This window comes from Erythrolamprus reginae, chromosome 5 (assembly GCF_031021105.1).
Source record: "Erythrolamprus reginae isolate rEryReg1 chromosome 5, rEryReg1.hap1, whole genome shotgun sequence".
Lineage (NCBI taxonomy): Eukaryota > Metazoa > Chordata > Lepidosauria > Squamata > Dipsadidae > Erythrolamprus > Erythrolamprus reginae.
Window position 1 is genome coordinate 56,145,613 of NC_091954.1, and position 24,168 is coordinate 56,169,780.

General features: G+C 43.1%; 1 protein-coding gene across 10 annotated transcripts in view; it reads left to right on the forward strand.

Moving 5' to 3' along the window:
- The window catches only part of ABLIM1 (actin binding LIM protein 1), a 236,356-nt gene that overhangs the window by 83,118 nt on the left and 129,070 nt on the right, over positions 1–24,168 (forward strand). For 4 of the 10 annotated variants that reach the window (XM_070752651.1, XM_070752652.1, XM_070752653.1 and 1 more), the window contains exon 1: positions 1,717–1,942. The exons of 2 other annotated variants lie outside the window; for them this stretch is intronic. In XM_070752651.1, coding sequence (XP_070608752.1) covers positions 1,717–1,942 — 226 coding nt within the window. Of the gene's footprint in view, positions 1–1,716; positions 1,943–22,187; positions 22,457–24,168 lie in introns of those variants that run through there. 4 more of the 10 variants (XM_070752655.1, XM_070752657.1, XM_070752658.1 and 1 more) reach the window with 2 other exon arrangements.

Below are 24,168 nucleotides of genomic sequence, written 5' to 3' on the forward strand. Positions count from 1 at the left end.
CCTCCCCCACCTTGCCCCTTCCGGTTTCGGCGTTCGGGAGACCGCTGGGTTCCCAGCTGTCTCCGAACGCCAAACACCAAAGCCGAACTTCCCGTTCGGCTTCAGGAGACAGCTGGGAAGCGGCGCGGCTCTTTTAAAAGATGACAGCCAGCCTGGGGGGCTTCCCAGCACCCCCGAACCCTGTGCTGGGAACCCCCCAGGCCGGCTGTCACCTTTTAAAACAGCCGCGCCGCTTCCCAGCAGTCGCGGAAAGCCGTTTTTTTGCGGGGGTTTTTTGGTTGCACGGATTAATTGACTTTACATTGTTTCCTATGGGAAACAATGTTTCGTCTTACGAACCTTTCATCTTACGAACCTCCCCCGGCACCAATTAAGTTCGTATCTTAAGGTACCACTGTATCCTATTTTAGTATAAGTGAAACAGCATCTATGACACATAAGATTGAAATTAGAATTATGTTGTTGTACAGTACAGCAGTATATATTTCACAATATGTGTGCCCTTAAGTTTTGATTTAAAAATTCCTATGTAACTTAATGACATCAATAGAGGGTTTTTTCTTGTTTTTTTCTGCCAAATATAAGTAAGTTTTTTGCAGTCCAGATATAATGGCCTTAGTCATTCTAAAAACAGTTTGAATGATTGCCACAGATGGAGCACATGAGCAGTCATAAATTTGAATCTGATTCCCGTTAAATGCCTTTCATGAACCAGTCCTATTGGACAGAAATTATTTGATATATTATAAAAATAAATAAAACTGTAGCAGAGGCTCATCCCCATCATATATATTTCTGCAAACATCAAAAAAGTAAGTTGGATTAAAGTAGATTAGGGTAAACTGCAGTTTTTTTCGGAATATAAGAAAACATTCTTTGCAGAGAGTAACAATGCAACAGCTTGCAAACTGGTAAGAGCTGGGAACATTGTTAACACCTGGTTAGGGCTGAAAAAGAAACTTATTTGGAGCAAGTTAGAGCAATGAAAAAAAGCCTGGAAAGACTTACTGCTTGGAAAACATTATTTGCAGAGAATAACAATGAAAGAGTGTGCAAGCCAGTAAGAGCTGGGAACATTGTTAGAGCAATGTTAGAGCAATGAAAAAAACCCTGCAAAGACTTAGGGCTTGGAAAACATTCTTTGCAGAGAGAAACAATGAAAAAGTCTAAAAGGTAAGAGCTGGGAAGATCGTTAGCAGCTAGTTAGGGCTGGGGGGGGAAAAGCTACATTCAGAGTGTAAGATGCACTCAAATTATCAGCCTCTTTTAGGGAGGAAAAAGGTGTGTCTTATACTCCAAAAAATGTGGTGAATGCACATGTGAATATGCACACTTACATTCTTTCTTTCCTAATAAGATTATTGCCCCTTTATTAAACTTTGTTTTCTAAAACTAATAATTATGTTCAGGATTTTTTTTCCTGAAGATACTAATGATTGCATCATAGTCATAGCTTTTGTTTTGCATTTATGTATAATATAGCATACCATAGGTGGCTTTTATTAGTGTTTACAGTTATCGCTTTATTCAGTCATAATCTTCCAAAGATCAGTGCTAAAAATACTTCTTCCTTAATCTACTTTATGGTTGAGGAAGAGAAGAAGTGATGTATGAGTATAACATGATATATGGCTAGCTGGAAAAGTTCATATGATTTCTCTCTATCTCATTAAGGTTGACTTTCTTTGCTCATAATTTTATATAGGTGCCATAGACATGCTATCTTTTCCCATTTTAAAGGGCTTTGGGAAGCTCTGCGGAACAGAGGGGAAAAGGAAATTGGTGTCGAAGGAGATGAAACACAATAACTCTATCCAAAATATGTCTCTTATAGAGGAGTGGGATATTGCTGAGGCAAAAAACCCAATGAAGCAATTGCCATACTTGCAACCAGAGGGTTACTATTTGTATGAATGGTTGGTTGAACAATTGGAAAGTTCAGGTAAGTGTGGTGACATAATTCTATTTTATATTTGGGGGTAATTTGGTAATCGGTTAAGAGTATGAATGAGCACCAAATATTGACAGAAGGGATGGCATCCAAACTCGCCTTTGCGAAACTGATATTCTCTGTATATGGTAGCTAGTTCTGACATCCTTATCTCAGCATGTCTGGAAAATTCTGTTGGGGAAGGCTAGTATGAATATTTTATATTATGAAAATGACTTCTTATATTCCCAAAGGTTTGGAGAGTAAGAGAATATGTTCTACAAGAAAGGGTAATGCATTTCAATATAATAATCAAGATTGGATCATAGATCTTTCGTTCTAGTTGTCCATCATTAACTGGGAGTCCTCAAGCTTTTGTTAGTATTTTTATACTTGTGTGTGCATATTGTTTTGAATTATAGGTTGCCTTGAGTATTCGATTTGAACAGAAAGAGTAGGATAATCAAATAAATTTCAAATATCTGAGTTAATTTTAAATAATAAGAATCATAATATTCCTATACTCTTAAAGTAGGTAGATGACCAGCTCTAACTATTCTTGTCCTAGACCAGCAGATTTATTCACTGTTTTTCCCCCATTTGAATTGATGTAATACCTGCCAGCATCAAGATAAAGGAGGCGGTGGGGTGAATGGTTCATGCATTGAAATTGCTCATCACTGTCATTGTAAAAGATTAAAATGTTTTATAATAGTAGTCATTATCTCTGTTTTCCAAATGGTAAAACAGGAATTGAAAAGGATAAAACACCTGTTGAATACAAAGAAAATTGGTGGCAAATGCAGGAATAAAATCCCATTCAATCATTTTTCACTGTCCTCCATTTACAGAACAGTAAGTTAAGAACAGTAATTCTTAATTAGTTTGCATTGATTTCACACTTGTTCCATCATTTGCCATCAAATTTGTGTTGACTCTTAGCAACTACATGGATATATTTTTTCCCCATAATAATCTGTCCCCAACCTGATCAAGTCTTCCAATGATGGACCTTTTGGTGTGTAATTGAGTTCATCTACCCTGCACCTAGTTATCCTCTTCATTTTTCTTCCACTTTTTCCAGCATTCTCCAAAGAATTAGGTTTTTACATAATGTCTGAAATATAATAATCAGCTTTCTTAATTGTGCTTCAAGTGAAAACTCTGTGTTGATATGTTTAATAATCCTCCTTTTTCATTTTATTGGTTATCTATGATATTCTCAGAAGTCTTTTCTAAGTCATTAGTCTTTGGTTCTGTTTCTTCAAAATGCCACTTTTTAAAATAAAGACTCAAAGAACAAAATATTGCCTGAATTATTCTGATCTTTGTGGTTGTAAACTCATTTCAGCATCTGAATACAGTAGAACCCCGACTTACGAGACTAATTGGTTCCGGAAGGAGGCTCGTAAGTCAGAACGCTCGTATGACGAAACATTGTTTCCCATAGGAAACAATGTAAAGTCAATTAATCCGTGCAACAACAAAAAAAACCGCTGCCGCCGAACGCGGAAGTTAGCGTTCAGAGACAGCTGCAAAGCGGTGCACGTGTTTTAAAAGGTTGCAGCCGGCCTGCGGGGCTCGGGGGGGTGCTGGCAAGCCCCCCAGGCGTGTTTTAAAACGTCAGAGCCGGCCTGGGGGGCTTGGGGAAGCCCTCGAGCCCCCCAGGCCGGCTCTGACGTTTTAAAACACGCGCACCGCTTCGCAGCTGTCTGCTGAATCCGAACGCGGAAGTTAGCGTTCCGGATTCAGCAGAGAGCTGCGAAGCGGCGCGCGTGTTTTAAAAGGTTGCAGCCGGCCTGGGGGGCTTGCCAGCACCCCCCCGAGCCCCCCAGGCCGGCTGCAACCTTTTACAACACGCGGGATACGAGCCCCAAGGAGCTGTCTCCTGAAGCCGAAAGCGGAAGTTAGTGTTCGGCTTCAGGAGACAGCTCCTTGGCGCTCGTATCCCGAATGTGAGCTCGGGAGGCGAACAAAAATGTCGCTCCCCTCCCAGCTCTTATCTCGAGTAGCTCGTAAGTAGAGCTGCTCGTATGTCGAGGTTCCACTGTATATTCATTGCTACTTACAAAATACTAATCTGCATCATATTGTTAAAAGTAATTCATAAATACAGTGATCCCCCGGTTATTGCGTCCCCGACCATTGCGAACAGGGTAATTTGCGATTTTTGAACCCGGAAGTCAAAACACCATCTGCGCATGCGTGCCCTTTTTTCTATGGGCACGCATGCGTAGATGGCGCCGGGCAGATCAGCTGCTGGGCGGCTTCCCTGGGTCTTCCCCCTCTTGCTGGCCGGAGGGCGAAGCCCCCCCCAGCACCCGCTCGCCCGCCCTTCGCCCTTCGCCCGGGAAGTTCGCCAGGAGTCAGCGGAGAACGGCGCGCCTGTTTTAAAACGATCGGAGCCACGTTTTATTTTTTAGCTTGATCAGCTAAATCCGAATTTTAAATTCGCCGGTTCGTTCGGCTGGCTTAGAAAAAACCAAATCCAGCCCTCGAAAGCCTGCCTACGTTTTTGGAGCCTGGATCGCTGCAAGCCAACGTGCAGCGCGCGCACTTCCAAGCCAGGGAAGGGAAAGAGAAGAAGCTGCGGCGGAAACTTTGTTTCTCAAGCAAACAAACAAAAAAACCCGTTAACCTTTCGCATCCGCTTGGAAAAGCCGGGCCCGAGTCTGCTTGCAAAAAATAATAAAAAAATTAACTAACAACAACCGCTCGCCGCCGCCGCGCAACCTGCTTTAGTTTCATATATTATTCCACGGCTCTCTTCGCTCCGTGTTTGTTTTGGGGTTTCTTTCTTTTTTAAAAAACCTAGATCCGAAGCTGCTTTCCTTGGCTGAACTTTGCCCGTCGACGATCGTCTTTAACATCCCGTTCGACAAACCGGCGGATGCCTTGAGAGAGAGAGAGAAAACAAACTCAAACAAAAACAACTTTCCTTCCCTTTCTTGCTCTCTGCACGGAAAGCGCAAAAGAGGCGGACTTGGGGGGAAAAGCGCCGCCAGTTCTTTCCTCCTCGCCGTTTTAACCCGTCACCTTCGCCGAACCTGCTTTCCGTCTTGACGACCTAGGAGGGGGGCACTGCGAGGCAATCAAGCCCGGCCTCTCGAGTCCCCCCCTCCCTTTGCTCCCGGTCGCCGTCTGCTCACTGAAGTTCTTGCTGCGCTCCGCTTATCTCAACAGACAGGAGCTGCATGGCACACGGGGCAGAGCGCACAGGCACGCGTGTATCCTCCCCCCCTTAAGGCTATCGGGGCAGCAGATCGGAAAGCGACCCGGATCCTGGCCCCGCCGTTCGGAATAAAGCAAGCAGGATGCTGACGGACGAGATTCTGCTGGACGGTTTTGCTCATTAAAGGGAGAAGGAGGAGGAGGAGGAAAGGAAACTCCAGATAAATTATTGGAAAGAAAAGACGGGGAAGCTGTTGCACTTTTCCTTCCTCTGTCTCAGTCTCTCTCCTTTGCTGACGCGTTGCCATCACTGCAGGGCTGCCGTGCTCCCGGCCGTCCTCCTCCTCCTCTCCCCCCCACCCCCACCCGGCCAGGACATCTCTATTTTCTCCCCGTTTGCTGATGTGCAGTCCGACTCCAGCGCGGGAACAAGCGGAAAGCTCGGCAGGGAGGTCGACCGGGAGAAGGAGGAGGGATCCTTCCAACCGTCGCCACCTCCGGGCAGAAGAGTTCCCGGTAGCCCGGCGGTACTACCGCCACCGCGGTGGCGGGGAGGCAGAAAAGTTTGCCCGGCCTTTGACAGAGGAGGAGGCGAGGAGGGGAGCCGGGCACTGCGAGAGGGCAGGCGGGTGAGTCAGCGCCTTCTCCCGCTTTGCAACTTCCCCTCCTCGCGGGGGGTCGGACTCCTTCGCCCTCCACGCGCGCCTACACACACAAACACACAAGCGCAGCACTCACTCACACACACGCAGAGAGAAGCACTGCACGCCCACGCGCACGGTAGCCTCCTGATTCCTTTGCATGGGGGGAAGCCCCAGGCTCCGGGTGCGATCCCCTTGGAGAAGAGCAGAGCCAGTCGGCGTGGACGGAGGAGATCCTCGCGGCCCTTTTTTCCTCCCCACGGCGCCCCTTCTCTCCAGCCTTCCACCTCCACCGTCCGCCACACGTACGCGCTCCACCGCTCCTGGCACCCGGCGCCTCGCCTCCCTCCCTCTCCCTCTCTCTCGCTTCCATCTCTCCGCCGAGGAGCCTGACCATGTTTTGCTGGAGGATGGCTCTGTGGCTGGCCGGGGTGGCCCTCTGGAACAAACTCTGCCGCTCCCGTGGCTCCGGCTTGGATTTCGACTACGTTTACGACCTTAGCCCGGAGGATCAGGCGGAAGCCATCGATTACAAAGATCCTTGCAAAGCCGGTAAGTGTCTTTTCCCAGGCGAGGTTAATCCCCTCGTGCTAGTCGCCCTGCCTCTCTCTCCCAGCCGCCCACCCACCCGGCTTCTTCCCCATTCCAAAAAAAGGAATTTTTTTTCTTTCCAGCCGGCTGGGGCTTCAATGGGGCGGACGGAGGAGGAGAAGTTCACCTATTTCCTTCGCTTCGGAGAGGCGAAGTGAGAAACGCCGGAGCCAAGAAAAAAGGAAGCTTTGGAGAGGCGCGCTTGGATTCCGCTAGAGCGATGGGTGCGGGTGTGTGTTGGGGGGGGGCAGATCGCTCGAGAACCTGTTGTCTTCTTGAGGAACCCCGCCGGTTCTCTCCACCTCTCCGCGAGCCGCGTCCTCCTCCAACCTTTTGCGCTTTGAAAAAGCCGGGTCGCTGCTTGTCCGCAAGGCTCGGAGCAAAAGAAAAGTCCGCGGGAGAAAGGGAAATCTAGCCCCGATCCCCCCCGCCCCCCCGCCCGGCCTTGGAAATGTCATTCTTCGAGTTGGGGGGGGCGGTCCTCTTCTCCATCTCTCGATATGCCGGCTCCGATCGTTTTAAAACAGGCGCGCCATTCTCCGCTGACTCCTAAAGCGGGGAAGTTCGCCAGGAGTCAGCGGAGAACGGCGCGCTTGTTTTAAAACGATCGGAGCTTTCCAATGAGTCCCGAAGATAAACGTCAAACTTCCGCGTTTGTCTTCGGGACTCATTGGAAAGCCGCGCGGGTGTTTTAAAACATCACCGCCGACATGGGGGGCTTGCTAGCACCCCCCCAAACCTGGGTTGGGGGTTCGGGGGGGTGCTAGCGAGCCCCCCATGTCGGCGGCGACGTTTTAAAACAGCCGCGCCGCCCCCAATCTTTGGCTCCTCGCTAGCGCTGCGGAAGTTAAAAACACCATCTGCACATGCTCAGATGGTGTTTTTACTTCCGCAGCGCTACTTCGCGAAAACCCGCTCGTTGCAGGGGGTCCTGGAACAGAACCCTCGCAACGAGCGGGGGGATCGCTGTATTACTAAAATGAAGAACTTATCCACCAGTTCAATTGCTTCATTATCAGTTTGAAGTCTCGTTTGTTGTAAAACATTTGGCCTTTACATTTAATCCAATCTCATTTTTCCATTGTTCCCCTTGGTTGTTATGACAAGAGCTTTCAGGTAACTTATACTTTCAGTTATCAGAGTAGTGTCATTAATATACCATATTTTTGGGAGTATAAGATGCACCTTTTTCCTCCCTAGAAGAGACTGAAAATTTGGCTTATACTCTGAATGTAGCTTTTTTTAAAAGCTTTTTTCCCAGCCCTAACTAGGTGCTATATATCTTTCCAGCTCTTACCTTGCAGTCTCTTTCATTGTCAGATGTGCAGAATGCAGCTGCGAGAGCAATCATGGGCTTCCCAAGGTATGCCCTTATTACACCAACACTCCACAGTCTGCATTGGTTGCCGATCAATTTCCGGTCACAATTCAAAGTGTTGGTTATGACCTATAAAGCCTTTCATGGCATCGGACCAGAATATCTCCGGGACCGCCTTCTGCCTCATGAATCCCAGCGACCTATTAGGTCCCACAGAGTTGGCCTTCTCCGGGTCCCGTCGACTAAACAATGTCGTTTGGCGGGTCCCAGGGAAAGAGCCTTCTCTGTGGCGGCCCCGACCCTCTGGAACCAGCTTCCCCCTGAGATTAGAACTGCCCCCACTCTCCTTGCCTTTCGTAAGCTCCTCAAAATCCATCTCTGCCATCAGGCATGGGGAATTGAGACATCTCCCCCGGGCCTATGCAATTCATGTATGGTATGTTTGGTTTTTTTTTAATGTTTTCAAATTATTAGATTTGTCTTGAATTGTTGTTGTGAGCTGCCCCGAGTCTACGGAGAGGGGTGGCATACAAATCTAATAAATAAATAAATAAATACTTTCTGTGAAGAATGCTTTTCTGGCCCTAAGTCTGCAGGCTTTCTTCATTGCTCTATTTGCTCTGAATATGTTTCTTTCCAGCCCTAATCAGGTGCTAATGATATTCCCAGCTCTTTCCGGCTTGCAAGCTCTTTCATTGTTACTCTCTCTGAATAAAGCTTTTTTAAAGCCCTAACCAGGGGATAAAATAATGTGCTGAACTGACCAGAATAAGGACACTAGCCAGATGAATAACTGGTGGGCAGATTCCCCCCCCCTATTTTCCTCCCCCCAAACTAAGGTGCATCATATACTCCAGTGCGTCTTATACTCTGAAAAATATGGTAGTTCAGGCTATTGATATTTAAAAAAAAATATATTCCAATTCAGCATCATTCAACACAACACATAGAGCAAATAAATAGGGAGTATGCATTCATGTGATAGCCTGGAGCCATTTTATTTTGCCATGTTATGACCTGATCTGTGTAAAGGTTTTTCATGAGCACAATGAGATGTTCTTAGAATATGATTTTTCTATGCACTTTCCATAGCTTGATATGATTGATACAGTCAAAGTCCTTTATATAATGGGTGGAACATATATTGACTTTTTTTTTAGTATTCTTTGATTTTCTCAATTATCTAGCATGCACCAGCAATAATGTCTTCTTCAGCCTCTTTTCTCACCATATTTTCGTAGATATTTCATCAGTTCCTGTAGCCTCCTGACTTGTTAATGACTAAGGTACTGATTTAACTTCTAGTGTGACAGATTCTTCTAAACAGGGAATATCTTGTGATGTAACTTGGATGTTAATGTTTCTACTGTATAGAATTTCAGTATGTACCTTCCATTTCTGTTTGATCTTCTTCAAACTAGTTGCAGTATATCTGCCTATTACCAAATTTTAACATTTCAGTTTGGAATAATTTTTCTTGGTCTTTTTCCGTCTTTGATATATTTACAAATGGTGTAATATTTCCTATTCCAACAACTCTTTGATATTTTTATTAAAAATTCTTCCTCGTATTTTTGTCTTTGTTCTTTTGGATTCTTGTTTCTTCTCTTGGTAATTTATGTTTTAATATACGATTGGCCTTACTTTTTTTCTTTTAGGTTTTTAAACAAATAGTTGCATGATAAGTGTACAGAAATATAAACCTAAAATATCTTCAATTTAACAATAGTAAATACAGTACAAAATATATTTGTGTAATTCATTGTTAGGATTACACTTAATAATTTGGGTTAGACACTGTTTTGGTTAAAAATACTAACAGCTTATGCAGATCATAATACAGTGCTTTAAATCTACTTATTTGCAATCCTTTCTTGCACTGTCTAACCCAGTGATGGGCAACCTTTTGAGCTTGGTGTGTCAAAATTCGCCAAAAAACCAAGCATAACTCGGGTAGTGTGTCACCTTGAGAAAAAAAGTTTGGACAAAACCCCCCTCTTTTCCTCCCTTTCGCCTATTTCTCTCTCTCTCCCTCTTTCTTTCCCCTTCTCTCTCCATCCCTCTTTCTTTCTTCCTTCCTCTCTTTTTTGCTCTTTCTCCCTCCTTTCCTCTTTCTCTCTTTCTTGCTTTCTCTCTCTCTCTCTCTTTCTCTGTCTCTCTTGCTATCTCTCTTTTATTCTCTTTCTCACTCTCTCTCTTGCTTTCCTTCTCTTCCTCTTTTGCTTTCTTTCTTTCTTTCCCTCTCTCTTGCTTTCTTTCTCTCTTTCTTTCTCTCTTCCTTGCTTTCTTTCTCTTTCTTTCTCTCTCTCTTGCTTTTCTTCTCTCTCTCTTGCTTTCTTTCTCTTTCTCTCTCTCTCTTCCTCCCTTTCTCTATTTCTTGCTTTCTTTCTCTCCCTTGCTTTCTCTCTTTCTTGCTTTCCCTCTCTTACTTTCCTTCTCTCTTTTTCTCTCTCTTTCTTGCTTTCTTTCTCTTTCTTTCTCTCTCTGTTTCTCTCTTTCTTGCTTTCTCTCTCTCTCTTGCTTTCTCTCTCTTTTTGTCTCTTACTTTCCTTCTCTCTTTCTCTTTTTCTCTCTCTCTTGCTTTCTTTCTCTCTCTCTCTCCCTCTCACACACACACAATCTTTCTCTGTCTCTCTCCCTTGCTTTCTCTCTCTCTCTCTCTTGCTTTCTCTCTCTCTCTCTCTTGCTTTCTCTCTCTCTTTCTCTCTTATTCTCTCTCCTCCTTTTTCTCTCTCTCTTTCTCTCTCGTGCACCACGGCAGCAACAGAGAGAGAAAGAGAGATGGAGAGTGGAGAGAGAGTGGAAGGCGGCTTGCCGGTCCGTGGCCCCCTGGATCAGCGTCCCTGCATGGCCCCAGCGCAGACTCCGCCATCGCCTTCGCCTCTGCCTAAGAGGCAGCAGCCACATTCACCCCTTTGCCCTCCCAGGTGTCCATGGAGCTCAGCGCCTGGCCACGCGCCGCCTCCGCCTCCCGGTAGCGCGCCAGACATCTACCTGAGGAACGGGTGGTTGGGCGCCACGAAGGGCGACGCTTGAAGGCCACCATGGCGCCGTTGTTGTCATCACGGCACAAAGCCAGGCAGTCTCGGATCGCTCGCTTCTCCGGCCAGCAAGCCGGCTGCCAGGGAAAGTGGCGCAATTTTTAAACGCGCGCTTTTCAAATGCGGCGCTTTCCTGGGCAGCCGACTTTGCTGGCCGGAGAAGGGAGCAATTCAGGACTGCGTGGCTTTGCGCCACTTCAAAAATTTCTGCCGGGGGAGGGGGTTCCTAATGGCTGTGCGGGCACACAATGGCCGGCGCCCTCCCACCGGGCCCCAAAAGCTCACGTGCCATCACCGCCAGGGAAGCTCCAGCCGGGCCGGGCTCCTATTCTCGCTCTTCGCACGTCCTTTTTTTTTTTTGGTGCTCGGAAATCAACAACGCGGATCCTTTAAGAACCTGCGCTTGCGCTCTGCCGGCTTTCTCCTTCCCGGGCTGGGTGGGGGGGAGGCGAAGGAGGCGCGGGCTTCTCCAAGCAGCAATGAAGGTGAAACAGGAGGGAGGGGTGAGAGTGAGGAGGCTTTTTTTTTTGGCTCGCGTCGCGTGCGTTTGGCGCATTCTCTCCGAAAGTTTCTCCAGCGGCAGCGTGTCACTAAAAATGGCTACGCGTGTCAGTGTTGACACGCGTGTCATAGGTTCGCTATCACTGGTCTAACCCATGGGTGTCAAAATCATGGCCCCTGGGCCAGATGTGTCACAAACTGGTCACGCCCACCCCCATTTTAGCCTTAAAAATACATTTGCACAGTAGAATGGCTACTTCTACTGTCTTATTTATTCTTCACAAGTCCCATAAGATACTTTTTCCTTCCTACCATATTCTTTCCTTTTGTTTTGTAAATTTTTGCACATGTGATCTTTAGGAGAAAGGAATGATAAGGTAAAGTGACCAGCTGTTTCTCTTAGGCTTCTATTAGATTCCAAGGCTGATTCTTTCTCTTTCAATTTCTCAGTTGTTTTGAAGAACAGCACATCACAGCACAGATGTTAACCATAACAGTTTGCAGATGTGTTAAGCCAATTTTAAGAAATTCCATCTTAATGTATTATGTTTGATTTGCAACTAATTGAACTGAAACATTAACATTAAGCTTTCCCCCCAGACATTACTATGAAATTAATAGAATTTAACTTACCATTGATTAACTTTTGTGGCATTCTTTTCAATATCTCTCTTATAAAAATGGGATTCTGGCTGCAGGAGAACCCTGTTGGGTTTGGAAATTCATTTTTGCATATACCTCATTTTCAAGACCAAGTAACCTTTTTGGAAAATTGCTTTAAGAGCTGACTCATTCCTTCCTCATCCTCAGGGTCAGCTCTACATTCCTTTACAAAAGGCAACACTTTTTACATAATTATTATATTTTTAGTTCAGAACTTAGCAGTTTGTTTTGTAAGTTAGAAGTTCCTTAGTGCCACCAATAAACTACAGTTAGTCCTTGACTTACAACAGTTCATTTGGTGACCGTTCAAAGTTACAAACGCAATGAAAAAGTGACTTACAACCATTTTTCACAGTTATGACCTTTGAAGTATCCCCTTTGATGATCATATTATCAAAATTCAGGCTCCTATCAATTGGTTCATACTTATGACCTTTTGATCGCCTTTTGCCACATTCTGACAAGCAGAATCAATGAGCAAGCCAGGTTTCGTTAAAATCCAGGTTATTAATTTACCAACAGCAGTGATTCACTTAACAACTGTGGCAAGAAAGGTTGGCAAATGGGGCAAAATTCACTTCGCAAATATCTCAATTAACAACAGAAATTTTGGGCTCAATTATAGTCAAGGACTACCTGTACTTTCCTTTTCCTGAAAACTTACTTCCATGGTTAGAAAGCTATGTCTCACTTGCATCAACCCAATGCGTAGATATTCCAGCCAATATTTTTCTTTTTTCCTTCTATGCCTTCACCATGTGTTTATCTTATCTACAGCATGTCACTTCCACTGTGATCTATGGCATATCCTCCAGAGACATTAGCTTTGGGCAATGAGAGTGTTTGTATCTTTCACATGGGCTCTCCTCTTGTACTTCTAGATTTCTAGGTCAATTCGGCTTGGAGCTTTTGCTGACAGGCAGGTTATGACGGCTGTGCCAAGCAGCAGGTTACGTAGGCTATTTTTAAACACAGGTTTAGCACTCTTCGTAAGGAATGATAAACCCATGTATAAAATAACATTGCAGGCTTGCTGTAGATTACAGCTTAGATATCTATCCCCAACCACAATGTGCAACTTTCCAGTGTGCAAGTTAAGTTACAGTTGATAGGTGCAGAAAGAGTAATTGCAGGGCGACAACTGCACTGTTATCACTTAGGGCAGGAGTGTAAAACTGGTGGTCCATGGACCAGATGCGTTACATATAGGCCACACCCACCCCCCATCTGCGAAAGGGAAAATGAAACATCACAATACGACAACGTGACACCACAAGTTTGATACCTCTGAGTTAGGATGTTCTAACATATGGTGAGAGGGCGGGGAAAATATTTATTGACCCCTCACATCCTGGACACAAATTGTTTCAACTCCTACCCTCAAAACATCGCTACAGAGCACTGCGCACCAAGACAACTAGACACAAGAACAGTTTTTTTTCTGAACGCCATCACTCTACTAAACAAATAATTCCCTCAACACTGTCAGACTTTCTACTAAATCTGCACTTCTATTCTACTAGTTTTGCTCATCATTCCTTTCACCCATTTCCTCCCATGTTGACTGTATGACTGTAACTTGTTGCTTATATCCTAAGATTTTTATTAATATTGCTTCTTCATTGCTTATTTGACCCCTATGACAATCATTAAGTGTTGTACCACATGATTCTTGACAAATGTATATTTTATTTTATGTACGCTGAGAGCATATGCACCAAGACAAATTCCTTGTGTGTCCAATCACACTTGGCCAATAAAAATTCTATTCTATTCTATTCTATTCTATTCTATTCTATTCTATTAACAGTCTCCTTAAAGCCTGACAATTCTTTGAGTAGCTTCCTTTTTGATCTGCCATCTCTCCCAGCTTGGACATCAGCCTCCATGGCATGGAAGACATGATAGTTAAAGGAATCTCCCAGGTCTATCATCTCAGTAGCACATAGCATTTGGAAAGATGGAAGATTTGAAAGAGCCTGGTTTTAAATATGCAGCCCAAAAATAAAAAGGTGTGTATTTTAGTTTGATCGGTAGGCATTCCTGGCCTCTTTGATAATACAGTACAGTATAGTATCAGCTCTCATAAAGTAACTTCCCTGGAGTTTGTCTTCTGTGGAAAAAAAGTAAATGCAATAAAGGCTCAAATAATGTTCTTATGAATTTCTTATGAATGATTGATAAATAGATTTGCTATATTCTTCCAACTGGTTGTAAGACATGCAAACTATACTTCATCATATAGTTCAGTAACTGTTATGAGACTGTTGGGTTAAAGTTTTGCAGTAATAGTTACAATAGGATTCCCCATCCCTGAAGAGAATATGACCAAAAATAAACATTTCCTCTGTGATTGGAATGAGATCAAATTAAACGTATCACTGCTAAGTAGCATGCAGTGTGGCAGATTTTTTTTTGGATGATTAAAACTTATAAACTGCCAGCATTTCAGCCAGTCTCCTTAATCATTTCAGACTTTCAGTTCAAAGACAAATTATCTGTCAAACCCTGTATAGATTAGTTGCATGTCTTTTTCTTGCTTCTTTCAAAAAGTCAATGGGCCATAATTAATTCTACAATCTGTTTCAACATTACATCTCCCTCCCTCTCTCTCGCTTTCCCTTTCTCTCTCCCCCCCCCTCGATTTGAAACTGAAACTACCTGAAACTAGAATTGGTGTGATAACAGACAGCATAAGGAATAAGGATGCACTTCAGCTTCCATTACATCATTGCCATACTATATATGGACAAGGTATTTCACTAGTTATCTAACTGGGAAAGGGAGCTATGGGAAATGGAACTAAATAGGAAATGGAACAATTATCTTGGCAATGCTCTAAACAAGAGTTTCTCAATTTTAATCTGGGTGGATTCTCTGAATTTTCCAGCCAGAATTCTGGGGATCAGTTGTTGAGAAACAGTGCTAGAGACAATTGATGTAGAGTTCAGAAGAAGCTCAGGAGCTAAGCAGTCTCTGATGGGTCTCATCAGTAGTGATGGGCGAACTGAACTCGCACAATTCGGGTCCGTATTGAATTTTGCGGTGTTCGGTATGCTGAACATGAACCCAATTTTTTTTGAAACTTCGGAAAAAGTTCGGGGTCGCGTTCGGCGTTCGGTCGCCTCAGCTGGCCAGAAAGTGACGTCTCCGTGATGTCAAAGCCCCGGCGGGGACCATGTCGTAAAACTAAACATGTTTATTTTTATGAGGTAGTCCCTGGCGGGGCTTTGACATCAGAAGGAGGATGGGCGTGCACGGTGTGTGTGTGGAGCATTTCTCCATTGGGAAAGTAAGATGGTGGCAGGTTTCTCGGCGGGGACCACCTCGGTAGCGGCTTTAACACACCGAGAAACCTGCCACCATCTTACTTTCCCAACGGAGAAATGCTCCCCACACACACTACGCACGCCCATCCACCTTCCGACGTCAAAGGGGAGGGGGGCGGTGGCAGACAGAGGGGAATCCCCTGCCCCCACTTCCCCAGCATCCACACCGAAAGCAAGGAAGTGACGACGTCAAAGCCCTGGCGGGGACCACTTCATAAAAATAAACATGTTTATTTTTACGAGGTGGTCAGTGCTGGGACTCTGATGTCATGGAGAGGTCACTTCCTGGCTTTCGGTGTGGAGGCTGAGAGAGTGGGGGTGGGGGATTCCCCTCTGCCTGCCACCATACCCCTCTCTTTGACGTCAGAAGGTGGATGGGCGTGCGCGATGTGTGTGGGGAGCATTTTTCTGTTGGGAAAGTAAGATGGTGGCAGGTTTCTCGGTGTATTAAAGCCGCTACCGAGGTGGTCCCCGCCGAGAAACTTGCCACCATCTTTCTCCATTGGGAAAGTAAGACGGTGGCAGGTTTCTCGGCGGGGACCAGCTCGGCGGCGGCTTTAACATGCCGAGAAACTTGCCACCGTCTTACTTTCCCATGGAATCCAGGAAGTGATCACCTTGGCGTCCTTAGCAACCTGCCAGTGATGCCAAAGCTCCGCTCCCGGAAGTGTCACACAGCGTTCGGGGTTCAGGTTCGGTTCGGGTTCGACCGAATTTTGGGTAAAGTACATCCAAACTTGCTGAACCCGAACACCGTTGGGTTCGCCCATCACTACTCATCAGCCCTTGGATAGGGGAACTTTACCGTCAGGGTTTGCAGGGGAGAAAAGGCATCTGAAAAACATTCTAGAAAAATTAAAGGGTTAAAAACCACTTCTGTATTAATAAGAACAAAAATACCTTAGCAAGTCTGTCAAAATACCAATTGTCAAGCTCCAGTTAAAATTGTTCTTTTTCTAAAACAGATAATAAAATTAAAGATATATAAGCATTCATGTTTTAATTGAGCACTGATTTTCCTTACAAAAATCACAATATGCTTCTCCTTACAAATGGATCAAAGGCCGCTATATCCAAACAGAAAATGTTCTATGTATAAAATATTGGAATGCTCATAAATAGAAATCATAATTCAACATATCATGACAAGAATATAAATCCTTCTATTCTCCACCATTCAGTCACAACAGAACATTTTTTTTGTATGAAAAACTAAACATTCTCCAACGTGGGAAGAGCCAGAAGTTTTGTAACTTGGTCCTATTGGCTAACGTGAGGACAACCCATCCTGACTGCTGGCTCCTCCCATTTAGAAGTGGCATATCGCAGCAAGTGATTACCAATGCCTCTTTTCAAGGGAAAAAAACCCAAGAACGTCTAGTCGCCTTTGGAAAAGCACCTTTGGGACAACCTGCACCATTGAGAATGACTTTCTCCTCCTTTGTAAAATACAAATATGGAAGAAGTCTTGTTTAATTACCGTATACCTGCCTAGTTTCCTTACTGTTCTTAAAAATTGCTTAGGAATAACATGCATTGGTATTAGAGAAAAAGATACTGTACCCTGGCAGTATTGGATCCCCTGCACCTGGATTTTCCATGCATACATACATCTAATCCTGGACTTTCCCCATCAGTTTTATTTAAGCTATCATTCTGCAGTGCTTTTATCATTTACTTTTATCATTTACAGTGCTTTTATCATTTCTTTATTGGAACTTAATGTCACAACTGTAATAAATCTTTTTATATTTGTAGGTTATTTGTAGGTTATCTCATTTGCTCATCTTTCCAGTTGGCTGCTATAGAGAATGGCTGAAACAGGCAAAGAGATGAACCACAACAGTGTTAATCCTGATCACACGTGAAAAGGGGGACATGGTCATTTGATGATCTAATGTCCCAGTCTCCAGCAGTTGTTGTTTCATATCAGAAACTTTTGGAATGGAAAATAATTTCTACTGAGGGAAACATTTCAAATAAGTACATTGCAATCAAAGTACAAGAATAGGAGGTGGGATATAGAAGGGAATACTATGGCAGTTTAGAAAAGTATGTTAAAAACCAAGTAATAGATCTCTTTCACAGCTCAGAATACAAATGGCAAATAATAGTGGCCCTATTTGTATGTAAAACTAGGCCTAATTATTATGTATTCCTTATAAAATGCTTAGGACAAATTAGAAGCCTTTATTTCACTTAAGAATAATTGAATGTTTAGTGTTATCATTGAACTAAGAAAACTGCAGTTAGTTAATATGATTCAACGTCATGTAAGATGCCTAATCATGGTTAAGATTAACCACAATTGATGGGGTTCAACATTAAACCGTTCCATTTAAATTAAAAACATAAAAACATAGAAGATTGAAGGCAGAAAAAGACCTCATGGTCCATCTAGTCTGCCCTTATACTATTTCCTGTATTTTATCTTAGGATGGATACATGTTTATCCCAGGTATGTTTAAATTCAGTTACTGTGGATTTATCAACCAGGTCTGCTGGAAGCAAAAGTCTAAAATTATTGCTAAAGAGAGAAGAAAAGGATGCCTAGTCTGAAGTTTTGTGCTTTTGGAGTCCAGGATGCAGCATAGATGGTAGAAAGTTGGGTATATCATCTCAGACGGAACCTTTATCAGCTTCAGTGAACAAACCAGCTGTACTCCTTACTTTGGAGGAGAAGGGCCTGGTTTTAGTGATTCCTACACAAGTACCTCAGAGTTGGATTATTATCATGGCCTCTTCAGTGACTCCTGAAGATACCTAGTTTAGCATGCAAGTAGCAAGGTAATAAGATAAATGAAAACTTCTGACAGATCCTTGTAACTCTTGTTCTGGATCAGCCCTGTTGATTATCTGTTACATTCAACATCAAAGTGTAAACATTGATGTTGTGGTTGGCTCTGGCCCAGCTCCTGCCCCAGGGAATGGGGAGGTGGATGCAGGGGGAAATTCAACATGTCACAGGCCTGTGTTATTGCCGACAGAATCAGTTCAGAGTTTAGTTTCCTCGGACGAAGAAGAAAGTGGGAGTGACTCGGCAGAGGAGGGCTTGGCACACAGCCCAGGCAGTCAATCTCCCTTATCTTCCATTGATTCAGATGATGACATTTTGGACCAACGCAAGAGCAGAATTATGCGTAGAAGAGACCAAGTAAGAACATATTACAGGAAATAAGGAAGTCCACCTGTGTTTGGATGGGGCTCCAGTAATTAGGGCTGCTGCTATAAATAGCAGCATGTGGGTTTGGCTGTTGTGGAAGAATATCTGATTGGAGTTCGTCAGGAATCTTGTGTTGCTAGACTTTGTTGCTTTTTCACCCTTTGAAACCAAAGCAGAGCAAAGTGTGTGTGTGTGTCTCACTTCGTTGGAAGAAGAAGGGATGTGAAGTGTCTTCACAGCTGCTAGCTAAGTACTTAATGACTGCTTAAGGGAAATTGTACAGACTACCTGGTTGTTTTGGGAAGGGTGCTCTTTGCAATACAAAAAGAGTGCTTTGTTTATTTTGAATTTTGTGATAAAGAACATTGTTTTGAATTTTCAAATGTGTGTGTGTCTGAAATTTGTACCCTTGAATTTTCGGGAGGCTCCTACCAGAGAGTCCGGCAGAACACATTGATATGCAGCCTCTTTGCTTAGGATCAAGTAACATGCAGGTCTTCTACTTCTGTATAGTCTACTTCCCATTGTCATATCACCAAAGGTCACCTTTTCACGGTCCCATTGCATTTACATTCCACAACATCCGATTTTCTCTTTATTTGAGCCAATGTTATGGAACAAGATATCTGAATTAAAGCAGGTTTCTTCCTTATTATAAGCTGAAATGGGACTCAAATCTTATCTATTCATGCCTTTAAATTGTCTTAATTTTAATTACTTTAATATTTGGATAATTCTTGTTTTATAACATTATTTTAATAGTATTCCAGGATTCATTTTTCCAATGTACTTAGTTTTATTTGTATTTATGGGTGGGCAGCATATAAATACTTTAAATAGAATAAATAATAAATTAGCTGTTGTTTATTGCTATATCTAAGGCAAGTCAGTACTGTATTCTAAGTGCACAACGGTTCAACCTATTATCATGCTGTGAGGCCCTAGAACTATTTTTAGTAATTTAATCAGCCACAAGAATTGGAATGTCAGTTCTTTGGAGCTGTGATTCTGCTACTTAACTATGAGTGACTGTAGAAGCTGAACTACTGGTTAAGAAATAATACCAACATTTTCTTTTCCCTCCTGATTCATCTTTGTCAATTGCAGAATTAGATGACTAACGAAGAAAGTCCAGATGGCTTTATCTTTGTCATATGTAGTAGTATGTATTTTTTTAAATAAAAAGAAATACTACAATCTTGAAAATATTTGCAGCAAATAAAATTTAACAATGATTGTACATTCTCAGCTTTATGAAATGTACCAGCCATCTGTCCCTCTATCAAACAAATGGCTATGATCACTTACCAGATGACTGTAGTGCCAGAATTCAAGCTTTTGGGGAAAATGTTATGAATACCATGAGAGTTCCCATACATTCTCTGCAAGTCCTTTATCATCAGAATTGCTTTCCCTAAATTAACCATTGCTTAAAGCAATAAATAAAGATGCAGATACTTTAAGAAGTCTATCTTGAACTATATATTCCCATTGTATTGAAATTGATACAGTACTGTATTTGGACAAAGAAAATAGTTTGTACCTTACTTGGAGTTGTACTCTTCAGCATTGAGAAGAGAAATATACAGCCCCAACTACTCAGTGATCTACAGAGTTGAAGTTTTTAATAATTTACAAATGAATCACTTATTGCTGTACATTCGCTATGAAAGATTACAGGGAAAGATGTTTCCATTAATTGAAATGCTTATACAGTATAGAACTTTTATTTTCATATACAGTATGTATCCATGAGTATGACTGTGTATGAATATATGTATATATGTGTGTGTGTGTGTGTGTGTGTGTGTGTGTGTGTGTGTGACATGTTTTTTTTGCTGAATTTGAAAATTAAGGGAGACTAGGATAGATCTATTTCGGCCTTATTTTGGCCTCATCAGCTAGCCATACCCACTGGGACTTGAACCTGCAACCTTTGCCTTGTAAGGCAGAGAATTATCCTCTAGGCTACAGTATCCAATCCCTTCAGCTCTGTACCAGGGAAGGGTTACATTTTGTGTCGAATCACCCTGGTATATTGAAGGAACATCACAGCTCCTTTTTTGCCTCTCGGCCCAACCCAGGGCCATTTCCAAGGCAGTTAATTTTATTGATAGCCGACAATTCTATCTGTATGTGTCACATGTTTAAGCTGAATTTGAAAATTAAGGGAGACTAGGATAGATCTATTTCGGCCTTATTTTGGCCTCATCAGCTAGCCATACCCACTGGGACTTGAACCTGCAACCTTTGCCTTGTAAGGCAGAGAATTATCCTCTAGGACAGAGGTCCCCAACCTTTTTAGCACCAGGGACCGGCTTTAAGTTAGACGAGTTTTCCACGGCCCGGTGGGGGGGGGGCTTTGGTCATATGGGGGTGGGGTTATGGAGGGGTGGAGCTTAGTGACGCAGCCCTGCACACTTCTCCACAGGGCGGGGAGAATCAGGAGGCTCCTTTGGCGGCTGGGGGCTGCCTGGCTTTGTGATTTTGGCTGGGGGGGGGAGTTAGGAAGGTCCTACTTCTCCCCCCCCAGCCAAAAATTCAAAGCCTATCTGCTGGATACGGGCGATGAGTGGGACAGAGCGGCGCGGAAGCCTCTTGCAGCAGCTGCCACAGCCACCGGCTTCGGCGCCGTTCGTCCCGCCCATCGCCCGTATCCAGCAGAAGCTGCTGCCCGAGTGCTCTTGGCCGGCGGGATTCAAAGTGCTGGGGTGGGGGTGTCCTGACAGCCCCCCCACCCCAGTGCTTCGCCTCCCGCTGGGACACCCCCCACCCCAGCACTTTGAATCCCGCCGGCCAAGAGCACTCGGGCAGCAGCTTCTGCTGGATACGGGCGATGGGCGGGACGAACAGCGCCGAAGCCGGTGGCTGTGGCAGCTGCTGCAAGAGGCTTCCGCGCCGCTCTGTCCCACTCATCGCCCGTATCCAGCAGATAGGCTTTGAATTTTTGGCTGGGGGGGGGGGAGAAGTAGGACCTTCCTAACTCCCCCCCCCCAGCCAAAATCACAAAGCCAGGCAGCCCCCAGCCGCCAAAGGAGCCTCCTGATTCTCCCCGCCCTGTGGAGAAGTGTGCAGGGCTGCGTCACCGCCCGACGCCCCACCCCGTCCTGCATAATGTTCTCTGCCGGGAGGGCAGCGCCGCCGCGGACCGGCTGAAAACCCCCAACGGCCCGGTCCTGGTCCGCGGACCGGCGGTTGGGGACCTCTGCTCTAGGATATATATATACACATACACACACACACACACACACACACATACAGTATTCATTTTGCTTTATTTTTATTCTATTTGCATACACTTTTATATTAGAATAGAATAGAATAGAATTCTTTATTGGTCAAGTGTGAATGGACACACAAGGAATTTGTCTTTGTGCATATGCTCTCAGTGTACATAAAAGAAAAAGATACATTTGTCAAGAATCACGTGGTACAACACTTAATGATTATTATTTTTTGTTTTATATTGGATGAAAGCAAAAAAGGTACAAAAGATTCTTGACGTGCCTTGTGTATTTGTGACATATTTTCTCCTCTCTTAGTTTGACTATAGGAGAGATCAATAAAAATACGTGCCTGCTCACTCTAATATAAATCTCTCCTGTCCCTGTTGTGCCTGTGGAAGCAGTTCCCAGGACATTTCCGAAATCTGTCACTTGAGGGAGTCCTAGCTTACCAGCTCTTTTGCAATTTGCCAGAAGATAATGCCGAGGACTCGGTTAGAGATGGTGAAATTTCTCCTTTCTTACTCAGTGGCGGTTGCTGGGTTCTCTCCCTCCCATTCAGAGGGAGCAAAGTTCACGCTCTGGGAATGAAGTGTTGTTAGAACAAATAAAAGAGACGCAGAAGGAAAAGCAAAGCGGTGAGAGTTTAAAAAGAGAAAGACGACACCAAGCATTTTGATTACATCAGATCTGATGGGAGTAATAATACATAGCTCTCTGGAACAGCCAGCCTTCTGGGCATTTATTTTGTTCATTGCTGCTGGGAAAGAAAGAACGTTTGCATACATATGTCTGTATATCTGTGTTTGAAAAACATTTCAGTTGAACTTCTGCCTTTTTGCTACTGCCGCTGACCTTTTTTTCTGACATGGTAAAAGAAAAAGGTAATTCGATTCATATGTACTTTATAGGTTTAGATTGAAAGACCTTGGGAAAATAAGGTGGGGGGGAAGCACTCAGATTTGTTTTCCATGGTGACTTTTTGTCTATTCCTTATTTGTTTTTTATGTGTCATATGATTAAAATATATCTTCTGGGCAAATCATTTTTTGAATTAAAGGTGCTACTCGTGAGGTCTCTTCCCAAGGTTACTATAAAAGTGAGGAATCTGTTTAAGGAAGACCTTAAGAATGGTTGAAATGCAGTACAGTTTCAGTTCAGAAGTTTGCCTATGTTAAAAGTGTCCTAACTTGAAATTTTACTAGAAAAGCAGTGGGGGGGAATAATTTTAAACACACTAGGGTTCACTGCCTAATTACAGTTCAAGAGTTCTTTTGCATGTTGAACTGCTGTTGAAATAGATGGTGCTAGTATGAAGCAAGTCTTTTAATTTACTGACTTTTAGAATTCTCTATAGATTTATAGAAGAAAAATTCGCTCCCCATTTTATATAAAAAAACGTCTATTTTCAGAAATGATAAACTGCCTTAAAAAAGTGGTTGTTGCAGGGAAAAATGAAAGAACTTCTATGTTTGATGTTTGAGCTCCTAAAATAAGCATTTGATATAATTCTAAATTAACAAAACAGCAAGTGTAATTTTTGAACGTAACATACAATGTGAAATAATTTAATTTAATTTTGTCGTTCTAATGCATAACTGGTAGAAATAAAGTGAGATATATCTGCATAGTTGCAGAGTTCTAGTTTGTCAGGCCTGCTTTAGAAGTACTGGAATTCTTCCAATAAAATGTTGGTAATTTCGGTTCAGTCTAGTTTGTGATTTTGTCAAGAAAGGTTCCTATTCAATGAAGATGTTTTCCCCTGAATAACTAGTTATTCAACTTCACCAAGTAGTAACCTTTCTTCTAAGGAAACATTTAAGTTTGGCTCTAGGGGATTTTGACTGATAGTCAGTGTCAAAAAGTCTTTGCTTTCTGTTTCTTACAAAACTCCTTTTGACACTTCTAAAATTAAACCAGAACATTTCTCCCAAAAAGCTTCCTAGATGGAAAATAATGGCAGGAGTAAATCTGGAAAACAGTTGTATGCAAAATGTATGTTCTTCCAGTGAGGTATGGTATTTGAGTCTTTTTAATATCATAAAAATAAAAGGGCAGCTGAAACATTCATCTCACTGCCAAGAATTAGTGATGATTAGGAATGGCTTTAGTATTGAATGTTCTGTAGTTGCTTTTTCCAGCTGCAGATACCACACTTGAACCATAGACTACACCCACTGACATTCTGTTCCGTACAAAGGCTATGCTGCTGTGGAAAATCACTTAGGTATCACCTCTGCAGAATTCAGCAGACACATCCTAATATTGCATATTAGAACTTCATTTAGGGAATATATTGCTTTTTTCCTTTTTTGCTTCTGTGCCTAGGTGGAACTCCATTCCTTCTGAGCATTCTGGAATATAATAATAATAATAATAATAATAATAATAATAATAATAATAATAATAATTATTATTATTATTATTATTATTATTATTATTATTATTATTTAGATTTGTATGCCGCCCTTCTCCGAGAACTTGGAGCGGCTCAATAATTATGTAAATTAAGTATGTAAATTAAGTCATAAAACTGCAAGTTTCATTTTAATAAAATAAATATTAAGTGCCTTGACATAGTGAAATGGAAATCAAA